The sequence below is a fragment of the Mesoplodon densirostris genome, chromosome 16 (assembly GCF_025265405.1).
Source record: "Mesoplodon densirostris isolate mMesDen1 chromosome 16, mMesDen1 primary haplotype, whole genome shotgun sequence".
NCBI classification, from domain to species: Eukaryota; Metazoa; Chordata; class Mammalia; order Artiodactyla; family Ziphiidae; genus Mesoplodon; species Mesoplodon densirostris.
The window spans coordinates 21,824,121-21,843,166 of record NC_082676.1 but is presented as its reverse complement, the minus strand read 5'-3'; the positions used below and the strand labels follow the sequence as shown (position 1 = coordinate 21,843,166).

Genomic DNA, 19,046 nt, shown 5'->3' with positions numbered 1-19,046 from the left:
AAAGTTGGTGTTTAAGAAATGCAGCTTCTGGGGCTTCCCTGGTGGCGCAGTGGTTGGGAGTCCGCCTGCCGATGCAGGGGACACGGGTTCGTGCCCCGGTCTGGGAGGATCCCACATGCCGCGGAGCGGCTGGGCCCGTGAGCCATGGCCGCTAAGCCTGCGCATCCGGAGCCTGTGCTCCGCAACGGGAGAGGCCACAGCAGTGAGAGGCCCGCATACCGCAAAAAAAAAAAAAAAAAGAAAGAAAGAAATGCAGCTTCTGGAGTTATGTCTTCACCTATCAAGCACTATGGAGTGCATGTCATGTGCTCCAAGAATGCCTGCCTCCTGTCGTTTTACCAGAGCAAAGCGTCTGGCTGGGGTGGGGCCTGGAGAGGCAGGAGCCGCCCACCCCCCCTCACGTCCCAGGGCCAGCCTCCTCCTCCTCTCTCACCTGGTGGATGGCAGCTTCCAGGTGGCCCAGGCGGACGCGGAGCTCCAGCCTCCTCAGGAGGTGGTTGGACACAGTGACGAGGACATGCAGCTGTTCATCCACGAGGCTGTACAGGGCAGCAGCTTCGGCTAGATGGCTCCTGGGAGGCCGAGGAGTGTGAGAGAAAACCCAAGATGCTGACCCCCTGCCCTGGAGCCCCAGCACTCCTGCCCAGCATAGGCATGCCTCCCCGGCTCCCACCAGCTCTGTGGCCCTGGCCTGGGTATTTCAGCTGCTGACTTGCTGTGTGAGCTTGGGCAGGTCCCTACACCTCTCTGGGCCTCAGCCTTGGCCTTCCGTGGGACTGGGAGGACCAGAGGACACAGCGAGAAACCAAATGACCCTCCCTTTCCCCAGGAGGGTAGGAACCGAGCTGGAGAGGCCTAGGTTCAAATCCCAGCCTTGCTACATTCTAGCAACAGAACCTTGTGCAAATTTCTCAACCTTTCTGTCTCCATTTCTTCAGCTATAAAAAATGGGGATAACAGAACCCATTTCACAGGGGGGTTGTGAGAATTAAATGATCTAACCCCTTGGCTCTCAACCCTGGCAACACAATTAGAACCTGCTCTGGGAGCTTTAAAAATCTCAATGCCCAGGTCCCTCCCCGACCCACCGGAGTCCTGCTCAGAGAGTGGCCTGGACCTCAGCGCTTTCCAAAGCTCCTCAGGCAAACCCGCCCTCACGCACTCAAAACACTTAACACAGTGCTTGGCCCACGGTGCTGTTAGCGCTTGTTATTTCTTTTTTTTTTTTAATTAATTTTTATTGGAGTGTAGCTGATTTAAAATGTTGCATTAGTTTCTGCTGTACAGCAAAGTGAATCAGTTATACATATACATATATCCACTCTTTTTTAGTTTCTTTTCCCATATAGGTCATTACAGAGTATTGAGTAGAGGTCCCTGTGCTATACAGTAGGTTCTTATTAGTTATCTATTTTATATACAGTAGTGTGTATATGTCAAGCCCGATTTCCCAATTTATCCCTCCCCCCCTTCCCCCTGGTAACCACAGGTTTATTTTCTACTTCTGTGACTCTATTTCTGTTTTGTAAATAAGTTCATTTGCTTATGTGGAATCTAAAAAAATGGTACGAATGAACTTATTTACAAAGCGCTTGTTATTTCAATTGTAATGATGACAAGTGGCTGTAACACACCTCTCCACTCTGGCCTCTATTTTACAGATAGGAAAACATTTACACTTAGGAAAACTGATCCTCCAGAGAGAGGTTCTGACTCACACACACACACACACACACACACACACACACACACACACACACACACACACACACACACACGGCAGTCTGAATTGGAACTCAGTCCACGCCCTTTTCTGCACATGATTTAAAAAAATGATCAAAGCCAGCAAGACATAAATGACGGGGTGCAGATGGGATTTCAGGAGAAACTTGGGTGAAGGGAGGAATCTCAGGGCTTTCCCAACACCCCTCAAATCCCACCCCACCCTCCTCTGCCCTTGGGGTCCTTTAGAAGGAAAAGGAAAAAGAGGAAATGGAAGGAGAGCCCGTTTTCCTGGAGGGAGCCTTGCCCTAAGCCTCCTTATCTGACTGTAGCTTCCCACAGGTCACTGCCCTCCCATGGAAGGGGTGAGCACCCAGGGTGCATTAACGGGATGGAAAATGCCAGTCTGTCTGGCAAAGGGAGGGAGAAACGGGCGGGCAGGCAGGAGCTGCCTGAGAAACACGCAGCGGCTCACGTGGGACCACAGCGCCCCCTGGTGGCCAGAGGTCTGGAGGGGCCTATGTTGGACCAAAGGGGCTTGGGGGCCCAGTCAGTGAGGCAGGGGCATGCTGGGAAAGGCAGTGCCAGCCCCACCAGGCTGTGTGAGGGGCAGTGAGGACAACTCCACACCAAGCACCAGGGTCCACTGCTGCCCAGCGCTCACATCAGCATGAATCTCTCTGTGGGCAGAGCTCAGGGTGGTGTGTTCAAGATTCTGGGCTAGGCTGCCTGGGTTCAAGTCTCAGCCCCACCACATCCCAGCTGTGTGGCCCTGGGAAAGTCACTTAACCTCTCTCAGAACCTCAGGCTCCTCCACTGTAAAATGAGGATAACACTAGGAGCCCCTTCGTGGGTGGGAATTAACCACATTAATATTCTTAAAGCTCTCAGAACAATGCTGTGTTCATACTAAGTGCTATTGGGAGGAGGAGGTTAAATAAATTAAATGTTCTTGGATTATGCAAACTTTGTAATTGTGTTCATTCTAACAGAGATAAAATATATACAACTACTGGCTGATTTAATGACTGATTTACACCTCTCCTCCACCCCACTCCTAAATTTAAGAAAATTGGTTCTTTCTAGGAATGCGTATTTCTTGCTCTGTGGTTTTGTGACCCTGGCACAGCACGAGGTTCCCCTGGCCCCTGCCACGAAGGGTAGGGCAGTGCAGGGGTTAGCGCTCAGCTGGTCTGGCTGTTACTTCCCTTCGCTTAGCCTCAGGTATTTATCAGCCAAATAGGAGGATGTGAGCCTCACATGGACTTTTGAGGAATAAGAGGTGGGCTCTTAAAGGGGCTCAGCCCAGGGTCTGGGTCAGAGAGCTTCCTTGGTCCATGACAGTGACCAGAAATGGGGGTGCTGTCCTCTGATGCCTGGGCCGAGGAGGGGCAGCAGAGAAGGGACTTGCCAAGGTATAGGCTGGGGGCCCGTGATCAGGCCTCAGCCCAGGATATGGGCCCGGCAAACACCCCATCCTGGGCATCTTCAGAGCCCACCCTATGTGTCCCCTCAGCGAAGTGACCCCAGCCCCGAGTCCCAGCCTGGGGAACAGGATGGGGCGGGGAAGGAAAAGCCTGGTGTCCGTACCTGACGTCCGGGTTGAAGTTCAGCCTGCTGCCTTCCTGTCGCAGCCTGGCCAGGGTGGCTCCGCCTTCCCGCTGGAGGCCCAACAGGCCTGGGTCCCTCAGCACAGCCTCCATCAGCTCCTTGGACTTGCTCAGACACCTGGAGGCCTCCTGCCAGGGTAGGAAGGTAGCCTGAGGCTCAATCCCCACTTTCCTTCTATAACCTTCCAGGGCTCCCCACACCCCAATCACGCCTGACTCCCCCAGTTTGGCGTTCAAGGTTCTACAGAAAGTCTCTCCTTTCTATCTCTAAAACATCTCCTCAAGCCGAGCTTCCTCTCATCACCGTGGCAACCTCACTGGTCCAAGCACCATCATCTCTTGCTGGGATGCCCATCCCAGCCTCTTCTCTGATCTCTCTGAGGCACTCTGGCTCCCCCTGCAGTCTGTTCTCTGAATGACAACCGGATGGATCTCAAAGTGCCAATCTGATCATCCCAGTGCCGCTGCTTAGAACTCTCCAGCGGCATCTCTGCCCATTTAGAATCAAATCCCAACCCAACTCCTCCCTGATACAGCCCCGTGGATCCAGAAGATCCTCTCGTTCTATCCTCCCCTCCCCCACTCTGTTCCACACTGGCCTCCTTGCTCTTCCTGAACAGACCAAGCACAGACCAAGTCCCATGGCTCCGTCTCATCCTTCAAGGCTCAACTTCTATACCCTCCTTCCCCATTTTTCTCAATCTTACTTTCACAGCATTCAGCATCACTTGTAATGACATGTCCATTTCTGTTTATTTTTTAAATTATGACCTCTCGCACTGTACCATGAGCCCCATGAGGGCAGGGACAAGTCGATTTGCCCCAGGCTGGGTCTCCAGGCCGTGACACATGGTGACTGTCCACTAAATATCGGTTGAATGAATGAACGAAAACAGAGCCCCTTCACTGAGCCCTTGGTTCATGAAATAAGGGATGTGGTGTGGTTTCCCCACCTCAGGCTCTTGTCTCACCTGCACCCCTCCAGGGGGGTCACCCTTCTCAAACTCCTTGATGGAAGCCTTTAGCAGCGAGGAGGCCTGGCGGAGGTCAGCAAGGAAAGGGTCCAGCTTCTGCAGGAAAGGAGGCAAGAGTGGGGATGTGAGCCTGGGCCGGTGAAGAGGGTGCCTCGCCCCTCCTCCCACCAGGAGGACACGCGGCGTGGTGGTTCTCAAACTTTAGCTGCATCAGAATCACCTGGAAAGTCAGTTAAAAAGCAGGCTGCTGGGCTTCCCTAGTGGCGCAGTGGTTGAGAGTCCGCCTGCCGATGCAGGGGACACGGGTTCGTGCCCCGATCCCGGAAGATCCCACATGCCGCGGAGCGGCTGGGCCTGCGAGCCATGGCCGCGGAGCCTGTGTGTCCGGAGCCTGTGCTCCGCAACGGGAGAGGCCACAGCAGTGAGAGGCCCGCGTACAGCAAAAAAAAAAAAAAAAAAAAAAAAAAAAAAGCAAGCTGCTGAGCCTTCCTCCTGAGTTTCTGGTTTAGTTTCTCTGGGGTGGGTCCTGAGAGTGTGCATTTCTAACAGGTTCCCAGGTGACGCTGATGCTGCTGGTCCAGGGACCACAGTTTGAGAACCACTCATGCTGGGAATGAGAGAGAAAAAGAGAGAAGACAGGCTTGACCTACTCCCAGGCCTGTGGGCGAGGGAGTGGTAGGAAGGGGTGAGAGGGCAGGGGTAGAGGACATCCTCTCCGGGTCCCACTTCAGCCCAGCTCCACCACTTACTAGCTCTGAGGCCTTGGGCAAGTTTCTTAACCTCTCTGTGCCTCTACTTCCTCTTCTGCAAAATGGGACCATTTCCCCATTTCCTCCCTTAGAGGCTTGTGGGAGGACTAAATGGGTTTATTTGTGTCAGGCACTTAGAATAGCACCGATACTCATCCTCATTATCAGTTTTATATGCTGGCTCTATAGGTAAGATTTCATTTAAAGGGAAGGTTTTAAAGCCAAAATATAGTTCAAAAGCCCCTGGATTCATTGGAGGCCTCTGGAGAGGGGAACTGGGGGCCTGTGGGACAAATAGGAAAAGAGATTTTTTCAGTATACCCTTTTGTACCATTTGAATTTTGAACACAGGGTCTATTCAAAAATAGACCCAATCTTAAAAAGAAGAGCACCGGGGCTTCCCTGGTGGCGCAGTGGTTGAGAGTCCACCTGCCGATGTAGAGGACGTGGGTTCGTGCCCCGGTCTGGGAGGATCCCACATGCCGCGGAGCGGCTGGGCCAGTGAGCCATGGCCGCTGAGCCTGCGCGTCCGGAGCCTGTGCTCCACAATGGGAGGGGCCGCAACAGTGAGAGGCCCGCGTACCGCAAAAAAAAAAAAAAAAAAAAGAAGAGCACCGGGCCGAAAGCAAATAAGCAAACAGCCACGTTAGACTATAGACCAGTGCTTCTGCGTGGGTGATGCCTTCGTACCCCAGGGGACATCTGGCAATGTCTGGAGACACTTTGGGTTGTCATAATTTGGAGGATGCTATTGTCAGAGTGGGTAGGGGCCAAGGACGGTGCTAGTCACATGACAGTGCACCAACAGCTCCTCCAGAAAAGAATTATCTGACCCCAAATGTGAATAGTGCTGAAGTCGAGCTGCCCTGGTCTAGAGAAAGCCCGGGGCAGGCAACTATGGGCACTGGTCCTGCTGCGGTTTAAGCCCATAAGCTCCTGTGTGTGGCTGTGGAAGTTGTGCTCATCCTATGCATCCTCATGTGTTAAATTGGGCACGAGGTGCCCCCCTCGCAGGGTTGCGGTGAAGAAGGATTGAGGTCACACAGGAAAGGAGCCCAGCCCTGGAAGTTTCCTTACTTCCTCCCTCTTATAGGAGGGAGCACATCTGCCTCCCTCACCAGACCCCAAGCTCCCCGAGTTTTGTGTGTCCACAAAGCAGATGTCTGTAAATGTATTTGCAGTTAACACTAACATCACTCTTAGCAAGTGCCAGACACTCTTCTAAGATCTTTACACACAGTAACTCAAGCCTCCCATAAGCCCCATTTCGTCCTTGAGGAGGAGGGCTCTGAGAAGGTGTATAACTTACCCAAGGTCACACAGCAGAGCTGGGATTGAAACCCAGGCCTTCTGGCCCCAGAGCTTGAGCTCTTAGTCACTCCACTCTGCACCCTCATTATAAACACTTGTTGAATGACTGTCTTTGAACCTGAAAAGTTCAGTGGATCCATGGGGCAGGATGGTGAAGGGAGAAACAGAAGGGGTGAGGGTGTGGAGTGAAGGCTGTGATGGTAGACACCTGGAAGAATTGCACCCATTCACCGTGGCAGTAGGGGAAGGGGCCTTCCAGGGCCACGGGCAGCTGGCTGGGGTCCACGTGGTGGCTGAGGGCCTTCAGTGAGGTCAGCACCTCTACCTGCAGACAAAGAAGCGAGTCAGAAGGACCAGGGGACTCAGTGTAGAGACAGATGCTTGAGAAGGTCCTGCCCAGACCCACGCCCCAGCACCACTCCACTTCCCATGGGTAAGGCTGGCCCTGGCTTTAAGAGCTGCTTTCTGGGCAAGGGATCTTCTCTGGAAACTCTGACAAATCAAAATTGAGAACCAGACCCTGGGTAAGGAATGGCAAATAAACAGCATTCGTACTGCCACTCTCCTAGCCTGTGCCCGAGGCAGACATTAATCAATCACGGAACCCCTTCCTTCTGAGCTGGGCTCTTTCCCAGCACAGTTGTCCAGGCAATCAAACAAACCGACTGAAGCTGGCCCATGTCATGTAACTTCTTTGTAATCATTGTACTGTTCTCTGGAGACCCATCAAGGTACTATCTTCTTGGGGTTGTTGAGAAAGGTCACCAAATCCTAACAGTATCCCCTAAGATATGGAGCAGGGACTAGGTGACCGCATCTCCCAGGCAGTGATACTTGAGGCTATGCTATGAATGGCTCCAGATACCTAAGCTTGGCATGGGGAGAATTCTGTGGCGTTTTGGAGCCCATTTTTCATGCCTGGCATTTAAAGTGTGGTCCACGGACCAGGAGCACCAGCATGACTTAAGAGCACATTAGAAGGCAGAATCCCAGCTCCCATCCAGAACTACTTAATCAGAACCTGCACTCTGACAATCCCCAAGAAATTCATAGGCACCTAAAAGCTTGAAAAGTACATCTCTAGTTTACAATGTGCCTCTTTGCTAACCAGGAGGTAGAAGGAGACCTTTAAAATCATTTCCTGAAACAGGGCAGAGGGCGGGGTGCCCACGCTCATGACTGTGGTACATGGCACTGATTAAAGGGAGCTGCAGTGCTCTTTCCCGTGAAGTCCCGAATCAACTTAGCATCTAAGTTGGAGATGCTGAGAGAAACTAGGGAGAGAGATACAGGAAGGGCCAAGTGAGGTGTGGAAACGGCCCCTCTAGCTTGCTGTGTGGCCTTGGACCTCAGTTTCCCCATCTGAGAAGAAGGGGGAGGGGTTGACAAGATGAAGCTTTCAAGTGGGTTTCGTGCTGTGCGCAGCTCTCAATCACGTGGTCGTGCCCACCGGCAGCTGCTAGGGTTGCCAGGGAGAAATAATTCTGGGGCTGATTTGGCAATGCTTGCCATGGGGGCTGGGCAGAAGAGTTGTAGCATCCTGGACTCGTATCTAATGGACCTACCCTTGATTATTTCAGGGCCTCTCCTAGCTTGTGAATTCTGCCATTCTTCACCCCAGCTCAGCTCCAGCCCACCTCCCGTCCGCCTCAGCCGATGCTGCCTTCCCCTCACCTGGATGTCAGATAATGCCTCCAGCTGGAGAGCGGCCTCCTGCTCCCCCAGGAAGAGCAGGGCACGGATGGAGGTTGGCACCAGAGCCTGTCAGAGAGAATCATTTCAGAGCTGATCTGCCTAGGCTTTCACTGAGCCTCCCGGCTAAGATGTAGGCAAATGGGCCACAGGGATGGGATGAGGGTTCCCCGTGGCTGGGACCCTTAGGTGGTATGGAGGGCTCGGATCCTTATTCGGAGGGTGAGTCAAATGACTTATTGGGAGTCATTGGAAGTCAAGAGAACAGCAGGTCCAAGCTGGACTGCAAACTTCCCAGGTGCCCCACCCACTCTGGGTCTCAGTTTCCTCATCTGTAAAGGGAGAAGGAAGAGGAAGAGGGGGTGGAGGTCATGAGATGAGCATATGCCCAACTTCCATTTATGCTGCTGCCCATACTGGTGAGTTAGCAATCTCTTCCCTCCCCCATTCTCAGTTCCTGAGCTAAGCCTAAGCCAATCAGTATGTCGCATTCCCCTGACACAGAGATTGGCTGATGGATGGACAGCTGAACGAACCTGGGCTAAGGAGACACAAAGAAACTTTTGCTGAGACTTCTGGGAAAAGAATCACTCTTTCCTACCGGACATAAATGAAAGCCCATATGAAGTTAGAGCTGCAGGGAACCACACTGCCACCAAGAGGGGGACCTGGCTGAGAATGGCACTCTCCCAGGAGAATGGGGCCAGAAATAGGGAGATAGAAACCCGATCTTGGTGGCAATATTTGAGCCCCTGAATCAAGCCATACTTGAAGTTGGATTTAACTCCCAGACAATCGAGTCAGATAAACCAATGAATGACCTTTGTCTTTAAGCGTGGCTGGGCTGGGGTTTCTGTTATGTGCAGCTAAGACTCCCTAGCTGGGCTCCTGGTCCCAGCTCTGAGCCCCTCAGGATCTGTGAATATCCTAAGGCCCCCGGTGCTCGCAAGACTTGCGAGGCTGAAGCTGTCCACCTCCCACTCACCTGGGTGGCCTGCAAGGCACTGACCAGACCAGGATGTGGGGGCTGTTTCCTGGCATCAATCACGACCGCCAGCCCCTTGGTTTTATCTTCAGGCCTGTGGGTGGTAAACAGAATTGACAGTCTTGCTGGATGAACTAGGGCCCTCGAGGGGGAAGGACCTGGTGGAAGGTGAGGGAAACTGGCTGCTAGAAGCCTGGATTTACTGGTGAACTTTTCATCCCATGGGACTAAGTTCCAGTGTCTCCCTGTGCCTCTGACACACACCACTTCCAGGAAGCCCTCCATGATTCTTCTCCAGGCAGAGTCCGTTATTCCCTCTTCGGTGCTCCCACAGTACCTCACACAGCTCTCTCTTACACCCTAATAATCATGAACTATAAGCTACTATCCCAGTTGCAGTAGGAGTCACCTAACCTTCATCCACCCTTTTTGTGTGGGCAGAAGGTTCACTTTGTTCAAGAATTCAATTCCCTCCATATAATCACGTCCCCGCTCCGCCAGGGGCTGATTTCTGATTGGTTGAGGCCCACAGTAGACCCAATTCCCCTGGCCAATGATTGGTTTAGATAGGGAACATGTGACATTTTGTGGCCAATGAGATGTCAGGGGATGTTTGCTGGGGGCTTTTGGGAAAGATACCCTCTCCTTTAAAAAGTTCTTACAAAGAGATATAAGGCAGAGACATAGACTGATACATTTCCTTAGTAGGTAAGACATTTTGAATTGGAATTTGTTACTTGCAGCCAAAACACCCTCATGGGTTCACAGTGCACTTTTCAGTGATTACCTTAGGATTTTCCAAAGTGGCCCAATTGCAGGACTTGTTAAAATACCAATTCCTCACCCCCACTCCCGCTCCACCCTCCAAGAAATCTGTCTAGCAGGCTGGGGGTGGAGCCAGGGAGTCTATGCTTCCAAGTGCCCTGACCATTCAGCCAAATTGGGAAAATAACCCCCAACCGCCTTCAAGCCTTACAACCACCCAGTTCATAGATGAAACCAGAGGTGGCCAGTGGGGGGTGGGGGGGGTGGAGCTATGGCAGTCACCCAGGCACGCTGTTTCACCTGTCTGGGAGGATAATAATCGTGCGGGCTTCAGGGGTCTGTGCTGAGGGCTGATGGATTCATTACTGTAAAGTACTCAGGGACTGCGCAGAGTAACAGGCATGTCAATGTCTGCTGTCATCACTATCCTAGGGGGGGAAACTGAGGTACACGGCGGTGCCATAGCAGACAGTGAGAGGAGGCTCTCGGAGGTGAGACCAGGGCTCTGACTTCGTGCCCCACACCTCACCTGCCTCTCGCTATGCCCATGCTGGGAGAGAGGTTTATTTCTCCACCTGCCTCCACTACCAGCCTGGATACCCCTAGAGGTCAAGGCCCAATATAGGAGTATCTGGGTCCCTAGCATGGCCCAGCATGAAGCCTGGCCCAGGGCAGGTGCCCAGCAATGGAGTGGAGAAGCCAGCCCAGCATATGAGAACCCCATGCATAGTTCACACTGCACCTCACCCCCACCTCTTGTGACCATGCTTGGTCCTCAGAGCCCACTTAGTCATCCCCCTTTTTCAGGGAAGCCTCAGAGAGGGGAGGTTACCACCTACAGGTAACACAGCAGGTTGGTGGGATTCCAGCATTCTGTCTACCATGACACTTAGCACAGAATGGGGGTGTCCATCTCCTCCTCAGACCAGAAAAGCCACTCCACTTTGGACAAGAAGAAAAATCTCAGTGGCCAGCAGGTGGTGGTGATGGCTCCTGTGGGGTGGAGAAGGTTCCAAAGGGTTCCATCTGTCCCCCCACCCCCTACCCCAGCAGCAGAACCTCTAGGTTGGGATCTATAGCCACAGTCCCAAGCAAACACCACCGCTGAGACCACTCTGGCTGGGGGCTGGGACTCAGAGGAAAGATGGTGCCTCTTCCCCAGCCAGTCCAACATGAAGTCTGAATGGGGGTATGGAGGGAAGGGGAGGTGTTAGAAATCAGCCTCATCACTCATCACTCATTCATTCTTTTACTCTCTCACTTATTCATTCATTCATCCATTCACCTTTTCCTTCATTTGTTCAAAAAATATTTATAATTCATATGCCAGCTCAATTATCACCTCAGAGAAGCCTTCCCTGATTTCTCAATTGAAATTAGCTGCCCCCCACCCCCTTCTCACTCTACAACAGTGGCTCTCAAAATGTGTCCTCAGCCCAGCAGCGTCAGCATCACCAGGAACTTGTTAGAAATACATGTTCTCAGTCCTTATCCAGACTTAGTGAATCAGAAACTCTGGGGGTAGGGCCCAGCCATCTGTTTTTACAGACCTCTGGATGATTCTGATGCCTGTTGAGTTTGAGAACCACTGATCTACAACATCCCTGTTTTCTTCACCACATTAACACCCCTGAGAGCTGCTTGTCCATGTCTGTTTCTTGCACACCATCCACCTCCCCTGCCAGCCTGTGAATGCCCTGATGGCAGGGACCAAGTCTGTCCTGCTTTCCCCCCAGCATCTGGCTCAGGACCAGCTCTGGAAACAGATGACTGGATTGAAGGATCTCTCCATCTGCTACCTGGTGCTGGGCTCTGGACTGAGAGGTCAAGGGGGGATGGGGTGGTCAGGCTAGCCCAGCCCCTTACCTGGGGATGGTGCACAGGTAGGAGAACAGCTTGGTGACCTCTGAGGCTGTGCACCATGGTGCCTCCCAGGGCCCCTTGGTGGTTGACACCAGAAGCAGGGGCCGCCCTGCCCTGTCTCGACCTCCTATAGGAGAAAGCACACACATTGAGAATTTTGGTGGAGCCCCCTCTACGGGAACCTGCTCTGTGGCCTCCAAGCCTCTGCCTGCACCGGTCCCTCTGCCTGGAATACCCTTTCTCTCCTCCCCCTGTGAACTCTGAACTCTTATTCATCCCTCAAGACCCAGCTCAAAAGCCACTTCCTCAGAAAAGTCACCCCTGAAACACTCCTCCATGCAGAGGCAGGCTTACCCTCCTCTGGTCACCCTCTGTACTGGGCAACCTGGGAAACGAAGCTCACGGAATGAGCTTTGGGGTCACACAGACATGGGTTTAAGTCCCAGCTTAAACCCATGTTTAAGGGACACACTGACTTGCTGTGTGTCCTTAGGCAAGTCAGTGTGTCTCTGAGTCTCAGTTTTGTCATCTGTTAAGTGGGGAGAATACAATACTGAACTTATGAAGGTATTTTGAAGACTAAATGAAACAGTTCCTGAGAAGCACTTGACACAGGGCAAGGGCCTAATAAACAGCAGCCGTTATAACAATCATCATTTCTGTCCTCAACTCAGCTCCCCGTGTGGTGAGTGCGCAGCCCATGGCTGCCAGGTCACTATTTATTCTTGCTGACTTCCAGCCACGAGTTCTCCACCGACTATTTCCTGTTCCAGGAATCAGGACAGGGTGCTCCGTGCTCCCCACAGGGGTCAAGAGTCTGAGTCCCAGGGGGTCAGCACAGCCTGTCTACGCTGCGGGGAAGGGGAAGTACAGGGGGAATGAGTCCTAGGCCTCTGGAAACTGAGCCTGTCCTGCACCCTGGGCTCGGAGCCCTGCCCCCCAGAGACACCTCACTCAAGGCCACCCTGCAATGAGCAAGATCTATTGCATGCAGGTACAACCCTCCGCAGTGTATAAGTGTGTGAGACCCTTTGTAGCTCATGAAGCCTTGGACAAACTTAACCACCTTCACAAGTGCTGCCTTACACAGGGGTGCAACCATCCAGAGCATTCTTTCTTTCACATATGTTTGAAAATTTTAAAATTTAAAAAACTACATTTGTATATACATTTTATGCAAAAATATATACATTAATATATACATTTGTATATACACACAAATATATATATTTGTACATATATGTGCATATATATGTATATATATATTTTTATATCCTCTTGATATCATGGGTTTGACTTTTCCTAATATTCATTTATACTAAATTCCAAAAGGAAAACATTTTGTTGGGGACAATATGGGAAATTTGAATATGAGCTGGGTATTGAGCAGTATTAGGAATTATTTTTAATTTTTTTAGGTGTGGTTATTAGGGAAAATGTCTTTGTAGTTAAGAGATGCGCATTAAAATATTTACAGGTAAAATATGAAGATCTGTAATTTACTTTAAAATACTTCAAGAAAAAAAAAAAGAGGAAACATGCCAAAATGTTAAGATTTATTAAATCTGAGTAATGGGTATGTGGGTTTTCATTATTCTATAGTCTCTACTTTTCTCTATGTTTGAAATTATTCATAAAAGAAAGTTTTTAAAAAGTGAAATAATTAAACCATGAAAAAAATTACATAACTTGCAAAGTTAGAGATGTTTGTACATATCCCTCTGAAATCCTCTCAGAGCCATTGGGTCCCTCAGGTCAGGAAATGCTATATTATGTCCCTGGGCCCATTTTATTGATGAGGAGACTGAGGCCTGGAAAGAGGAAGCAGCTTCCCCGTCTGCCACGGTACCCAACTTGCCAGTTAAGGTGGGGGTCATGCCTGATTCAGCCCTTAACCCTGGACCACACCGAGAAATGAGCTCTTGTCTGCTGTATTGGAGCTCAGTCACAGCTCCAGTGGTGCTACTCCCCTGCTCTAGAATCATGGCCTCATGCAGAAAGCACAAATTTCTCAACCTGGTGGCACTTAAGTCTCCCCAGGATCTGCACACTCTTCCAGCCTCATTTCATATACTTTGGGTTATGACCTGAATTGTGTCCTCTCCCCCTAAATTCATATGTCGAAGTCTTAACCCCCTAATACCTCAAAATGTGACTGCATTTGGAGATAAGGTCTTTAAAGGGGTGATTATGTTAAAATGAGGCCATTAGGGTGGGCCCTAGTCTAATATGACCAGTGTCCTTATAAGAAGAGGAAATTTGGACACAGACACACAGTGGGAAGACCATGTGAGGACACAGGGAGAAGACGGCCATCTACAAGCCAAGGAGAGAGGCTCAGAAGAAACCAGCCCTGCCAACACCTTGATCTTGGACCTCCAGCCTCCAGAACTGTGAGAAAATAAATTCCTGTTGTTTAAGCCCCCCAGTCTATGACACTTTGTTAGGGCGTCTCTAGAAGACTAATACACTATGTCTCTCCTTGTCACCAATGGCCCAACTGGAATGGGTCATCTGTCACTGCGTAAATTAGCCTGACCCCTTCCCACCTCCCAACCTTTGTTCACACTGTTCCTTCTGCCAGAGGTTCCCTTCCCTGTCCCCTCTCCATCTGGTGAAACTCTCCCCAGCTTTCAAAGTCCAGCTGAGATGCCACCTCCTCCAGGAAGACATCCTCCCTGCCCTCTAGAGAGACCTTTCTCCCACCCCAGGTTCCCCCAGAAAACCTAGGCCTCTTTTAGATCCTGCAAGACTGAGGGCTCCTTAAGGGTGTTCACTGGCTCAAACTCTTTATATCCCACTGCTCAGCACAGGACGGGAGCCAATAATCAATGTCAGGAATTGACCAATGAATAAATGGTCAGAGTAGGGCCTCTCAAACTTTGGTGTGCTAGGGATCTTGCTACAATGCACACTGTGGTCCAGCAAGCCTGAGATTCTTCATCTCTCTCTAGCTCCACGTGATGCTGATGTATCTGGTCCCCAGACCACACTTTGAGTAGCAAAGGGTTCAAGCACTCAGGACATTCCATACTGGGACACAGTGACCAGTTCAAGTGTCTGGTCCCCCCACCAAGCTCTGCCTGGCACAGGGCTCTGCACACAGCCAGGGCCGGCTGAGCACGCAGGTGCTGGCTGAGTGCACTGGAGTGATGGACAGCTGTCCACCTGATCTGCTTTCACCTGGAAGGCCCCTTTGCCCCAGATGCTGCCCTGTCTGACAGCTGGTGCCAGGAATACCATCGTTAGCATCTCAGAGCCTGGCTGGAAGCTGCGCTGTTCACATTGGGTTATGATCTCAGGAAGAAATGGAGACAGCAGGTTGGGAGGTGGTGGGTGGTGTTACCCAAAGGCACTGAAAAACTTGTACCTTCTGAAGCACTCACTCCAAGTCTTGAGGGGGGGGGAATGCTAGTAATTTAACTGGCAAGCAATTTAAAGCATTTTTAAAATATTGAAATATACATTTTTATATGAATTATATTATAAGAATTATAATAATGTATAGAAATTTTAAAGACAAAGATTTTAAAGATATGTACAGAGCAACTGAAAGCTCAGGGTGAGGTCTCAACCCCTGGGACCCTGTTCCCTCTCTTCTGCATCAGGGGCTTTTTGTGAAAAGCCCTCTCCAGAGGCTCTGTGCCTGTGGTTGGCAGACTCATGGCTCCAAAGATGTCCATTCTGGAATCCCCAGAGCCTGTGGATGTGCTAGCTTACCTGGCAAAGGGACTTCACAGATGTCACTAAGGTAGGACCTTGAGATGGGGAGATAATCTAGGCCTAGATTATCTAAGGGGGCCCAATCTAATCACATGATCCTTAAAAGTAGAGACCCTTTCCTGGCTTCAGCCCGTCAGAGAAAGATATCAAGATAGATGAAGTGTCAGAGGGATGTGCTGTTGCTGGATGTGAAGGTGAAGGAAGGGACCACAAGCCAAGGAAGGCAGGCAGCTTCTAAAAGCTGGAAAAGACAAGGTATGGATTCTCCCCTAGAGCGTCCAGAAAAGAACACAGTCCACGGACACCTTGATCTCAGCCCAGCAAGATCTGGGCTTTCTAACCTATAGAACTGTAAGATATTACATTTATGTTTTTTTTTTTTTTTTTTTTTTTTTTGCGGTATGCGGGCCTCTCACTGTTGTGGCCTCCCCCGTTGCGGAGCACAGGCTCCGGACGCGCAGGCTCCGGACGCGCAGGCCCAGCGGCCATGGCTCACGGGCCCAGCCGCTCCGCGGCATATGGGATCCTCCCAGACCGGGGCACGAACCCGTATCCCCTGCATCGGCAGGCGGACTCTCAACCACTTGCGCCACCAGGGAGGCCCTACATTTATGTTTTTTAAAGCCACTGAGTTTCTGGTAATTTGCTATGACCACAATTGGAAAGGAATATGTAACTCCCATCCTCAGAATGGGAGCAGTCATTCACACCTTAGTGTTGATTAGTCTCTTTCCTGAGAACAGATCTTTGTGGAAAGTTTGGAGCTGAAGGGACCTGAGGAGAAGAAAGGAGGCAAGGAGGTGAGGGAAAGATCCTAATAGGGAGCCTGGGATGCCTGCTTCACACGGGCCTGGAGCAGATCTTGATCTTGGAGCACAGACTTTGGGGACTGTTTCCGCTACAAGGAAACTCCAATGGAAGCAAAGAGACCAGTGAGGATACTACTGTAATAGGCAAGCAACTATGCTGGTTTGGCCCTGGGTGGTGTGAAGCCATCAAATTCTGTATATAATTTGACAGAAGAGTTGACAGAACTTGCTAACAAATTGGATGTAGGGTGTAAGAGAAAGTCCTCCAGGACCTAGTGTTCTAGGAAAGACAAGAAGGCTGGGAAGGGTGCAGGGGGGTGTGAAATCAGGAGTCCATCTTTGGTCATGTTAAGTTAGAGATGCCTGTTAGACATCTGTGTAGAAACATCAAGTACACAGATGGATGGATGAGTATGGAGTTCATGGGCAGAGTCCAGGCTGGAAAAATAAATGTGGGGGTTATCAGTGTAGAGACAACATTTAAAACACATTCACCAGTGAGATGGGATGAGATCGCCAAGGAAGTGAGTCTAGGGGGAGAGGAGAAGGGGTCCAAGGACTGAGCTTTGGGGAGCCTCCAAGGTTTCCAGGTTGAGACATGAGGAGGAGGCAGCAAAGGAGGCTGAGCAAGTGTGGCCAGTGAAATAGGAAGAAACCCAGGTGAGAGTAAAGACTGAAAGACAAGTTGAGAAGGGCTTTCAGTAAGGAGGGAGCAGTCATCTGTGTCAAATGCTGCTGATGGGTCAAGGATGATGAGGACTGAGAACTGATGATTGGATCTAGAAACATGGAAGTCATTGGTGACCTTGAAAAGACCTGCTCCAATGTCAAGGTGGAGGAAATACTCTGATTAGAGTGAGTTGAAGAGAGAATAAGAGGAGAGGAAGTACTGAGATACGGAGCACAGACAACTCCTGTGTGGGGTTTTGATGTAAAAGAAAGACGAGAATAGGGGCCTAGAATGGGTCATTCCAAGCTGGGCACGCTCTTATGCTGATGGAAATGGTCCAATGGAGAGGAGGAAAGGTGATTATGTAGAGAAGAGAGGAGAATCTTGCCAGGGGGATGTCTTTGAGTAGGTGGGGAGGTGCAGTGCACCAGTGGAGGGATTGTTCCCTGTATCTGGAATAGAATGGTGAGGGGGTGGGTACCGATGCAGGTAGGTAGCTAAATGGGGTGGCAGGAGTTTGTGGACTTTCTTTTTGATTGCTTCTACTTGTTCAGTGAAACAAGAAGGAAGGTCATCAGCTGAGAGTGAGGCTGAGGGAGATGGTGGTGAAGGTCAGAGGAGGGAGCAGGTGTGAAATTGTCATTCAGGAAGGACAGTGGGGGCACCTTTCAAGTCTCTGGAAGAGTAACAGGATCCATGGGCACCAGTGGTACCCACTGGAGGCCAGTGATCAGGAATCAAATGGGCAACCAGTCGGTGTGGTTATGTGGATTTTCTGGCTTTGTTCAGCTGTAAAGGTGCAAGGGGGGAAAGCAGGCAGAGAGTTGGATTTAACTGAGATTGGGATTTCTCCAGGAAAGTACGAAGGCCAAAGAGAAAGGCAAGGGAGATGAGAGTGTTTAAAAGGAAGTGATCACATTGACAAGCCACAGAATGGAGGCTGGGAAGGAGGAAGTGGGGACATGATGGAGGGTGGGGAGGGACAGTGAAAAGGTGGTTGGATCAATGGGTTGAGAGTTCTGGGGGACAAAGGGGCTATTAAAATTGAGGTAATGTGTGGATTTCCCTGGTGGCGCAGTGGTTGAGAGTCCACCTGCCGATGCAGGGGACATGGGTTTGTGCCCCGGTCCGGGAAGATCCCACATGCCGTGGAGCGGCTGGGCCGGTGAGCCATGGCTGCTGAGCCTGCGCGTCCAGAGCCTGTGCTCCGCAATGGGAGAGGCCACAATAGTGAGAGGCCTGCGTACCGCAAAAAAAAAAAAAAAATTGAGGTAATGTGTGATCTGGGAAGAGAGACACTGTAATGAGGGAGGGAGCAGTGAGTTATGGGGGACAGCCATGGGAGGAGTAGCTGGGGTAATGAGGACAAGATCGCTGATGAAGAGGAGGCTGAGGAAGGGAACGGAAAGAACGTCCATGTGGAGAACGTTCATTCACTCCAGTATTTTTGAGCACCGACTATGTGCCAGGCACTGTTCGGGCACTTGGGGCCCATCAGTATACGTTGCAAGCCAAACAAATTACAAGAGAGTAATTGTGGAAAGAGTGACAACGAGTCAAGTCCAATCTGCTTCCTCTCCTTCTCCTCTTACACACAGAGGAGCATGAGGCTCAGAGAGGGCAAGTGACTCTTCCAAGATCACACAGGGAGCTAGGGGTAGAGCTGGAACTAGAATGAAGGTCTCTAGCCTCTAAGAACAGGGACTTGGATGTATGAAATCTGAGCTCTTGTAACATGACAGCCCTAAAAGGATCGTGAGATTCTGTGTACATTAATATGGGAATAAACAGCATGAGCTTCAACAGTGAGGACCAAGAAGATGACAGACAATGCTCCCCAGGAGCTTCAAAGTGACAGTGCAATGGACCCACAGACGTGTCCTGCAGAGATTTAGAAGTCTATGAAGTAAAACAGAATTGCAGAACAGTCAGTTCCCAGAAAGCGCAGTGGTTTCTCTTGCTGCCAGAACTTTGCACATGCTGTTCCCTCAGCTTGGAACACCATTCCCACCACTTTACATGGATAACACCTACTCATACCACAGGACTGAGCTTCACATTACTTTCTCCACCCCAAGCCTGGGCCAGGGGCCACATCTGTCCTCCCACAGCCCCCTGTACTGCCCCACAGTCACAATTTTTTTACACTGTATTGTAATAACCTGTTGAATTT

At 50.7% G+C, this 19,046-nt stretch overlaps 1 protein-coding gene across 1 annotated transcript in view; it reads right to left on the bottom strand.

The window, feature by feature from the left end:
* The window catches only part of KIAA1755 (KIAA1755 ortholog), a 44,129-nt gene that overhangs the window by 6,768 nt on the left and 18,315 nt on the right, over positions 1 to 19,046 (bottom strand). The window contains exons 5-11 of the mRNA XM_060078002.1: positions 11,675 to 11,798; positions 9,044 to 9,137; positions 8,041 to 8,127; positions 6,575 to 6,691; positions 4,304 to 4,402; positions 3,313 to 3,461; positions 434 to 572 (exon numbers count right to left, since the gene is read on the bottom strand). Coding sequence (XP_059933985.1) covers positions 434 to 572; positions 3,313 to 3,461; positions 4,304 to 4,402; positions 6,575 to 6,691; positions 8,041 to 8,127; positions 9,044 to 9,137; positions 11,675 to 11,798 — 809 coding nt within the window. The remainder of the gene's footprint in view (positions 1 to 433; positions 573 to 3,312; positions 3,462 to 4,303; positions 4,403 to 6,574; positions 6,692 to 8,040; positions 8,128 to 9,043; positions 9,138 to 11,674; positions 11,799 to 19,046) is intronic.